Here is a 10589-nt window from a genome sequence, read left to right as displayed (position 1 = left end):
TTCAGTCTAATTGTGTTACAAAAATAAGTGACAATAAAGATCCATTTTAAAATAGGGAAAAGTTCATAACACCCTTTTTTGGTTTACTCTTTTATCATTTAATATTTTTATGTTTTTTTTTTCTAAACAATTATTTTCCTATAATTTTTTTTCATCACAGCCCACCTTTAACAACGGGAGTAATTTAAATAACTTGCCCATTTTATCCTTTTATCTATGGGATGGAGGATCAAGGATGGCACAAGGGAATAATTGCCCGTCTCAACAACTATATTGAGTGGCGGTTATGCCATGGAACAATGTTAATAAAATCGAACCAGTCCAAACCCAGTAAATCAATCCGGGTGAAGTAACAAATCGGTCATATATCAAAATTGATGTGACTTAGCTGGTTTTCATAAAAATCAGTGACCTAGTTGGTTAATTGGTGACAGATCCTGTTCCAAAAAAAAATTCCAAATCTATTAAAAAATAAATCATAATGGACATATTTAAGTATTTTTTATTTATTGACTTACATAAGTTATGTATTTACAACACTAATATTATTTCAATTATGTAATATGTAGGAAATTTTGATTTGATTTATAGTTAGAAATATCATTTACTGAACTTGAAGCCCTACCGAATGATTCCTTGGAGATTTCCTAATATTTTGATTCAAATTCGACAAAGTATCACCATTCTGATCGTCCATGACAATGTTATTAAAACTGGCTCGGTCATTGACCCGGTCAAGGTACTAAATCATTGGGTTACTGTTTCAACCAGTGAATCACAATGTTATTAAAATTGGCTCGGTCATTGACCCGCTCACCATTCTGATTGTTGGACTTTTCCTTTTTCACCTTCCCTTCGAGCTGTTCTACCAACCCTGCGGATATATTCCTGTTAGCAGTATAAAACATATGTTATACCATACATCGACATATAAGGCTGCTAAGAAAAAAAAGGATATTGATTGATTAATAGAAAAATGAGACCCTTTCTTTCTCTCTTTCCATATCGTAATCCTTATCACAGTCAACATTATGAGGATAACACATCACAAATGCTCAATCTTGGTGCCACCATGACACCAGAATTCCCCAACCTTGTGGTTGGGATGTTTGGAGAGATGTTTTGTACAAGGGTCTTTGGCAACTCAGAAAATTTATACGCCTAGTCCAATTCTTATCACCTGATGGGAAGTAATAGCCCTATGTTGAGAAGGCAAAAAATGCAGGCAGGCAAATCATTGAACAGAATTTCAATTTTTCAACTTCGGAATGGAATAAATTAAGGGTAAAAAAAAAGTTAGCTCAATTACTAACGGTGTTAATGATGGATTTTAATGGAAAAAATCACACGAGAATAATTTATAAGAAAAAAACATAAGATGTAAGTGATAAAAGAGTAAACCACATGAGGAGTTTATGAACTTTTTCCTTTAAAATAAATATAATGTATGAATTATTTTTTATGTAACTTGTTCTTCTTTTTTTGGAAATATTCCAATCGGTTCATTGTTTCGCAACTAATCCGATTCGGGGAGGGTTCAAGATTAAGGCTTTAAACCTCTCCCAAAGGTGGTACTGGGGAGATTCGAACACATGCTCTCACCTCCACATGCTTAGCTCCCATGCGCCAACTGAGCTACCACCATTTGGTTTTATGTAACTTGTTCTAGCCAACACAATCAGCTAGTTCAGAATTGTTGGCCCAATACCAAAGGCCCATATAACCTTTGCTACACTACCTTGCCACATCAGCCCTGTCATGACAGCGCTGACATTTCAGTGCTACCTATCAGACATCCCAATGTAAGATACCAAAATATTTTACGTTGATATTATTCCCTCTCCTTTGTCTGTACAGGCACTAAAATGTCCTACTTGGAATACTCCCCTTTCACCTTTCTCTGCACAACAACCGTTGTCAGCATTGCAGCGGCTGCAAAGTGCCTTGCCCCTACAAGGCTAGCTGCTATGGCTCCTCCTCATAATTATTGACTTGACTCACTCTCCTACATGGATGGAGCCTAACCCTAACTATAAATACCCCCTCCTTCTTCACAAGGCAAACACATTATTCATTATTTGCATGAGTTGTTACTCTCTCAACTCTGAGCGCTTATGTTGTGCCGACATCGGTACAGGACACGACACTCCGATACGTTAATTTTAAAAAATATTAGATTTTGACACGTTAGGACACGTTTTGATATTAAATAATATTTTTTAATTTATGTGTATATTATATTTAATACTCAATAATTTAACCAAAAAATGAAACTAAAGGTCTAAACTTATAATACCAATTAATTTTGCAACGAAACATAAGATGTAAATATTTACTATTATATTTTCAAATTGAAAATCTCTTATGCACTCTAGTGAGATTTATTTGGTATCCATTTTTTATTTTTAGTATATCAATTTGATAAAATATTGATTACTTTTTTCATGATATATAATAAAATTTCAAATATTATAGATGTTGGAGTATGTCAGAGTGTCGGACACGACACCTCGTATTTTTTTAAGGGTCAGCGCTACATAGTTAAGAGCTATAGTAGCCCTATAACACCATCCCCTCTTTTTACGCACAACACTTGGGAAGTCATTGTGTAGTCTTGGTCTATACCATTGCTGCCTAGACACCCTTATAGCGACATATTTTATCCCTTGAGAGTACATAATTGGTTCTCATACATATCTAACAGTTCAAAATTAAACTATGTAAGAAGAAAAGAGAAAAAGAGAAAATATGGATCTACACACTTTTATATGTGTGTAGAAGACAAATTTATCTTTTATAAGAGAAACAATAAACCCAAAAAATGGATAAAGAAAAAAAAAGAATGAAAAATTAACAGAAATAATTAATAAATTTTCTTATTTTACTTACCTAATTAATAACTTTTTTTATTAGTAACCTAATTCTAAGTGGCCTCCACTCATAATATTTTATTTCCTCTCTACTTATTTAAATCATGAAAATTCCAACTTTTTATTATTTTGTCTCCATTTAACTTCCCATTCATTTTCGCCAAACCGAATGTAACATGATTTAGTTCGTATAAAGTAAGAGAATTACTAGTGGGGGAGGAGGCTGAACCTTTAGCCATCACTGTTTTCCCGCACTCCGGATTAGTCTCATAGCCGGCTCAAAGAGTCGAAGCTCATGGGGATACCGGAGGGAGCCAGCTCGTCCCAAAGAGATAATTAGGGTTGGATAACTCCAAAAAAAAAAAGAATTACTAGTGTAAAACCGAAGTAATTTAGCTAACTTATGCGAAAAAAATAAATTAATTTTAAGGTAGAATTATAACTTGATTATGTGTTTTTTTAAGTTAAAATTACTTTTTAAATTAAAAACTCACTTTTTAAATCAAAAACATGTTTAAAATTTTAAAATAAATAGTTTTTTTAAATTAAAATTAAAAAAATATTTTTAGTACTTATCAAGTTATCATAAATAACAAAATATTTTATGAAAAATATATATATACCTTAAAAACTTTTTAATAAAAACCTTATCCACATACACATTTCACAATTTAAAAGAATTCCTTCAAAATTTATTTTAAAAAATGATATTCGATAGTTTTAAAAATTTACAATAAATCTAAAATTTTAAAACTAATTCATATGAATTTAGTAGTAGTTCACTAGTTCTTTTATAATTAAGCATTTTACAATCTAGCATAATGAAAGTTAGTCATAAAAAATAAAGTTAAATCTCCTTGTCATTTTCATTATCTAAACACAACTCTTTCTTCATAGCATGTGCATGGTCGAATTGAATTGGTTTAAACTGTTCCGTTCAAAAATAGTTCTGTTCGATTTAAAATCAGTTGGGTTCCGTTCGAAAGTGGTTCAATTCAGTTGAAAATGGTTTGGGTCGACCCTATTCTGAAAAAAAAAAAATTAAAAATAAAGTAATAAAAATAAATTTAGTTCGGTTCGAAAATAGTTTTCGATTCAGAAACAGTTCTTCAAAAATGGTATGATTCTTGAACTGGTTCTAAAAATTGGTTCAGTTCATAAACTAATTTTTAAAAATTAATTATTTTAAGTACAGCTCAGTTTAGTTTATGATTCAATTTAATTTTTTGATTATTTTACTCATCGTGAAAACCGCTCTCCCCTTTCTTTCCTCAGTAAAACAGGGACCCCTCCGGTCCTCACCCTTTGGTTCTTCCAAAGTTTTCTTATCCTTTTTCCCCTACATCCTAACCAAAATATCTCTTCCTTTTGTTTCAGAGTTGGTTGTCATTTAAAAATTGGCAAGGCCTTTAATAGTAGCAATAATAAAGCAAACATCCATTTTGATTTCTCAAAAGTTAATATTACTTAAATTTCAAAAGATAGGTGATAAATTTAATCCTTCAGAAATAAAAAAATAATATCAAAATTATCTTTTTGGTATAAATCACAGGATTAAAAGACTAAATTTATATCATTTTCTATCATTAGAAAACTAAATTAGATTCAAAAAAATTTCATTAAATGACTAAATTAATTATGAAATTCCTCAACTCAGACTCCAAAATATTACAATAAGGAGAAGCTTCCCTTCCACGTCAATCGCACAACTTAGAGGAATTCAATTCGGCAAATCATGGTTGCGGCCTTATTGACAAAATTTACAGAACCCTTTTATAGCAAAGCGTAATGATAGCTTATTTATCCCTGGTCACGTGGGGTTATTTAAGAGTTTAACCAAGGTTCTACTTATATATCTGATGGACAATTATGCTTAATGAAATGATAAAGCGACTCCAATATCAATTTTTTTTTTTTTTTGGGTAATCGACTCCAATATCATTTTATTAAGCATATTAATAGGCTTAATAGTTTTTTTTTTTTTTTTTTTTGTGTGCAGAAAATCAATGTAGTGTTGGTTGGGGACCAGGGGCAAATGCTAATTGTCGCCTAGAACAGCTTGATGATGCAGACTTCAATTATCACTCCTTTCATTTCGTTTTCAAGACCAGCCCACAACATGTAACACCACACTTCTGAGGGATAGGCCTGACTCCATATCCAACCCCACTTGCAGTGCTAAAAAAAATATCGTTTCCCATGAACAACTTTACCACTATTTCAAACATATCTTATTTAATGCAACCATGGTAAATTGATCATTATTACATGAGACCATGATAATGACTACAAAAGTTGGGATTAACAAGCACCTATTAAGAGGGGATCTTTGACCAAAGGATTTTTTTTCACCTCTTTCATTTTTCTATCTGGTATTTGATTCTCAATATTTATCAACGAGGATCGTTTAGTATTCTGGGGGCCCCGTGGCTCAGAGTGATGCAACCCTCCTGGGGCACTCATTTTTTTTTCTTAGGTGAGTGTCGCGACCCCCCGGAACACTCACATGGTTGTGCCAAGTGGCACAATCCCATTACTCTAAGCAGTCCTGTTACCGTAAAACTTCGGAAGACCATAACTTTTGACTTGGGAATCCAAATCAGATGATTTTTTTTTATTCACATAACTTTTTGAGATCTACCCAATAACACTTCATTTTGCATGAATTTGTAACAATGGTATCACAATACAAGAAAAAGACTATGAAGAAAAAGTGGGAACAAAAATGAAGAATCCACTGAGCTGGAATAGACGATAACATGCTGGACAACTTTAAACTATTGTCTTGTACAGGTGTAGCTGCAACTCTAACATACATAAGTTCAATTAATTAAAATCTCAATAAAATTGATTTGAGAATCGAGGAAGCTAAACAAATCAATGGTTTCTTCCTCTTTCCGTCAAAATTTGGCAAACATCATAAGTTATTATCCTAACATGGAGATATACGATAGCTTCAGAGGCATCAAGTACAGCCAGTATGTTATCGTCTATCCCTGCTATGTTCCTTCTTTTTCTATTGCTAGAGTTTTCTATTTTTGCTCCCACTTTTTCTTCACATAAACAAATTTTGAAATTAACTATTGTCTCGCACATGTGCTGCTGTAACTCTAACAGACATAAATTCAATTAATTAAAATATCAATAAAACTGTTTGTAAATATATATATATATTTTAGATTTCAAATACAAGTCTAAAATATGTTTGTGATTGTGGTACCATTATTATAAATTTGAACTATGTTTGAGAGAGATAAAATATGTCAAATGAGATGTCATTGCGTAGATCTCAAAAAGTTATGTGAAATAAAAAAAAATCTGATTTGGATTCCTGAATAAAAAATTATGGCCTTTCGAAGTTTTACAGTAATGAAACTGCCTAAGATAACGAAATTGTACTACTTGACACAATCATGTAAGTGCTCCGGAAGAGTCGCGACACTTATTGCCACTTGAACTCTCACTAAAAGACCACACGATAAATATCGAGAATTAAATATCAAATAAAAAAATTAAAGGGGTGAAACCCCTATTTGGTCAAAGAGCTCCTATTAAGGTTATGAATCTGAATTGGAAATTATTATTTTTCTTCTTTTAATTTTCACTTGTTGCCCTGCCATTCATTATCTTTTTGCAATAATTTAGAGGCAGAAATATCATCCACAGTCCACACACCATAATTTGGTCGCAAGATGTTGAGGCAACGTCAACAACGTCTTTTCACACAATAGAAAAAGGGAAAAATATGTTTCATTTTAAATGACGCATGTTATATCCTTTCACTATTGTAAAGAAGTAAGATTCACACATTAAAATTTTTTTCCACCCATTATCTCTTTTTCTCATTTAAAATAATACAATTTTATATCTTTCAAAATGATACACTTTTTTTTATAAAAAAATAGCAAAACTTAGTGCACAAATGAAGTTGCAGCAGAATGAGCAGATAATATCCGCATAGCAGCATTAATGCACAAAAGAGAAATAGTACATAGCTATGATTGGTTCAGTCTTGGCCACCCATAAACATGCCACCTATACTTGTGTGGTGGCCTAGTATTGGTACAGAAGATAACCCATCTCTGAGCCATAAATACATTAATTAAGAGTGCTCAATGCTTACGGTCATTTTTCTCTGAGTTCCTTAGAGACCCAAGTCAAGATTTGAATGAAGATTGAACACTACATTATTTGTTTAGGACCACCTTGCTTTTCCTTTCTGATCTCCATCATCAGCAATATGAAATCCACACTCCTCAAGCTTCACTCTCTGACCTGTGCTGTTGATCCTATTGGTTTCTTGAACTTGAGTGGGATTATTGGATGGAGTTACAGAGGGGAGCTTTGATAGCAAAGCTCCAAGACTACAAGACATGTTGGGCAAAGAAGAAGAAGCTGACCAAAGAGGTGACCCTGATGTTCCATTCTGTGGAGGATTCCTACCCAAGTTTATGGCTATCATGGAAAAAAAACTGGATCTTTCTTCATTCATGTTGTAGGCAGAGAGAGCCATTTCCTTGCTTTCCATCGTGTGAAAATTGGGTAGGTGTGGTCTTTGAATGGATAACACGCCTGGTATGGTCTGTAGGTTGCTGAATTTCCTTTGTATGCTGAGTACTAAATTGAGATCTTCTGCAATCTGAAGGACCCTGAATTTAATAATGAATCGAGATTTTGCACCAAATGTGAAATATTTGGATTGGGAAAAAGAGCAAAACCTTGTTAAATGAACCCAGTTGTACTAAGCCTTCTCTGACAGCAATGACAGCAATAGTCTACCAAAATGAATAATAAATTTCATAGCATTAGCCAAATCAACAGGTACTAATATTTACACATTATGTTTCAGAAGCTTTCTTTTTTTTTGTGAATGAATTTACTAACCTGAATACCTGAATTGAACTGAAACTCCCACGCCCTTGGCTGCTGTCAAGATTAAAGGTACAATGATTAATCATAATAGTAAAAATAATAAATAATAAATCAAGCGTTTTAGATTTGACAGAGGGATTGATGTGAGGAAATTTTTGCACTCATTTATTTCAAACAGCTACTTTCCTTACTTGATCGATTGAAGGATTCCACGAAGCAATGTAGCTTGGTTCACATACATTATGAGTGTCACTGTAAATCCATTTGTGACTATGATCTGCGGCCACTTTCCCTAGTAATCTGCAGAATATATATATCAAATAAGAATGTTTTTGTCCCTTTTCCTTCACATGAATTTTCTAATGTTACACTCTTCAAAACACTTTCTTTTCTTAAATATAAAAAAAAAAGGTTGAGCAATGTCAATCTCACCCTTCTCCATAATTGTAAACCTCATGAGACATTTTGAAGAATACTTCAGCTCCAAACCTATCGTTCAAGTATCCACTCCTCCCTTGTTCACATTCATTAAAATCACAGAACCCATCTTCCCAGACAAGGATCCTAACAAAGAAAACCTCCTTTTATTAAATTGTCCATGATGTTGGTCACAAAAACTTATAACTAAAATGAGACAAGTTTATCACAGTTCCATCAAACTTACCAGTTTCTTTTATTTCCTTTGGAGCGATCAAGAGCAGTCCCTCCAAATTCCCACCTGCAACAAAGCAAATTTGCGGTTACAAACATAAACATAAACATAAAGACAAATGGTTACTTTTGTGTTTCACATTCTATGTTGTTTACTACTTACCTTGGTGGAGGAAAGTTTCGTGGTACTATCCTCCAGAAGACAGCGTAAACCCACTTAGAAGGACCTGAGGAATTGGGAAATGAGCATATGGTTCTCAGAGTACGCTGCAAGAGAAACTGAAATAAGGGTAACCCACTTTCCATTGTTCAAAGAGTGAGGAGAGTGTAGGGAGAAGACAGATTAAAAAGGCAAAATGGAAACAAGGTTAATGGTACCCACTTTGCACCAACAGAGTCATGCTCCAATATTGAGGAGTTGTTGCAGTAATATTAGTAGTGGGACCTGGACAGTCACATTTCCCTTTCCTCTTGGTAACTGGCAATACACTAGTCGTTTGGTACTCGATATTTTTCAAGATTTTTGAGAAATTAAATTTTGTTAAATTTTTAATTTTTGAATACTATCGTAAATTGAATATTTTCATCATATTTCTGAAAATCGAGATTGTCAGATAAAAAAAATTTTACTCTACTAAACGCCTGTTTGACATTTCCATTCACTAGCATAGCAACTTTGTCACTTTTCTCTCACTGCATCCTTTCCCAATATAGATATGAGGAATTCTTAATTATACAGAATCTATTAAAAAATCATTTTTTTTCCTCCTCTAGTTATCTTTTTCTCATAATACGGCAGTTAAAGCTAATTTCTTGTATATTGGATTACTGTAATCAGATGAAGAGTGAAATTAATGCTCCTTCGAGGACGAGACAATTTCCTCTAACCCTAAAATTTTTTAAAAATTTGCTTTGTCTAAGATTTGAATATCTGACCAAAGCAAACTTTGGGCATTTAATTGCCAAGTGACCTATACTTAGCGTTATCAAATCATCTTTTAGGTTGTTAAATGATTGGTGCACACATCTATAAAAAAATTTATGATCATATAAATGTTAAGCAATGATTTAAATGTATATGATAAACTATCTTTAATAAAAATTAAAAAATTTAGGATACCAAAAAATTAAAATTAAAAAATTTACTCATTCCTTCTTATACTCTCTATGAAGCACCGACACTTCAAAAATCCTGACGTGTCGTGTCCGACACTTCCCGATACTCTCCGACACTCCCCGACACTTCAACACGCGTTATAGAAATTCAAAAAAAGCTCAAAGGTTTCATTGTGTTGAGTTTTTAATTTCAACTATTAAATTCGTTGGGTTACGATTACTATTTTATTGAGTTTAATATAAATATTTGGAATATTTTATGTTTCTTTGCAAAATTGATAAATATTATAAGTTTTGTTTCATTTTTTTTGTTAATTTATTGGATATTCAATATAATATATTACATAAATTAAAAATATTATTTAATATCAAAATGTATCTTAACATCGAAATTTAATATTTTTTAGAATTAACATGTCGGATTATCGTATCGTATCACGTGTTCCATGTCAATATCATCACTCATCACTCATCACTCATCACTCATCAACAGAAGTAGATATGCGTACTGCAAAAATTAACATGATCATGATGAAAAGATGAAGATGGCACAGGGTTTTTAATGTTTGGTCAACATTCAACTAGCAGGACCAGCCGAAATAAACTGGGAGTAGGTGATTCACATTTCACCCTATAGGTTGGGCAAGCAAGTGGACTCACAGCTACTTCCTCATCCCATTGTTTCATTGTCTAAATTTTAATAGATTCAACAAACCAATCACAACTCACGTTTGGTGTAATAATTATTTCAAAGCTGGTTATTTAATTATATGTTGTTTGTTATCAATGACATGGTTGCTGAAATCATCTGTTGCTTTTTGTTTTTTGCCTCTAATTAAAAATTGATAATTTAATAAAACAAAGTTATTTCTTTTAAATGTTAATATTTTCTTTCTCAGTTGTTTATTTTTTTATAGAAGTATTATTTTTTAATAATAAGGACAAAAAAAAGAGATGGAATAAAATGACAGGTCGATTTAATTACCCCGAGTAAAGGGTTATACATATGATTTTACTTGAAATTAAAAATCTCGGATCTGTTTGATTGTGTTTTTTTCTTCTTAAAATTGTTTTATAGAA

General features: G+C 32.5%; 1 protein-coding gene across 1 annotated transcript; it reads right to left on the bottom strand.

The window, feature by feature from the left end:
- Positions 1-7023: 7023 nt before the first annotated feature.
- Positions 7024-8699, bottom strand: LOC133300121 (protein RICE SALT SENSITIVE 3-like). Its single transcript, XM_061499618.1, has 7 exons — positions 8557-8699; positions 8407-8460; positions 8175-8306; positions 7934-8042; positions 7755-7796; positions 7589-7645; positions 7024-7509 (listed from the first exon to the last, which is right to left on the bottom strand). Exons 1-7 carry the CDS (start codon positions 8697-8699, stop codon positions 7066-7068), a joined length of 981 nt encoding a protein of 326 aa, XP_061355602.1. The 3' UTR covers positions 7024-7065.
- Positions 8700-10589: the final 1890 nt, after the last annotated feature.

This window comes from Gastrolobium bilobum, unplaced genomic scaffold (genome assembly GCF_033153095.1).
Source record: "Gastrolobium bilobum isolate Gb01-03AN ecotype WA unplaced genomic scaffold, APGP_CSIRO_Gbil_v1 utg57927, whole genome shotgun sequence".
In the NCBI taxonomy this organism is placed as follows: domain Eukaryota; kingdom Viridiplantae; phylum Streptophyta; class Magnoliopsida; order Fabales; family Fabaceae; genus Gastrolobium; species Gastrolobium bilobum.
The sequence above is the reverse complement of the archived record's forward strand: the minus strand, read 5'-3'. Positions and strand labels throughout refer to the sequence as shown.

Bases quoted from the DNA above. Each gene is read 5' to 3' on its own strand.
- LOC133300121 (XM_061499618.1), bottom strand. From the start codon at position 8,699: ATGGAAAGTGGGTTACCCTTATTTCAGTTTCTCTTGCAGCGTACTCTG. The intron at 8,461-8,556 runs GTAAGTAGTAAA...GCTTTGTTGCAG, and splicing joins CGAAACTTTCCTCCACCAAG to GTGGGAATTTGGAGGGACTG. The intron at 8,307-8,406 runs GTAAGTTTGATG...TTTCTTTGTTAG, and splicing joins AAAGGAAATAAAAGAAACTG to GATCCTTGTCTGGGAAGATG.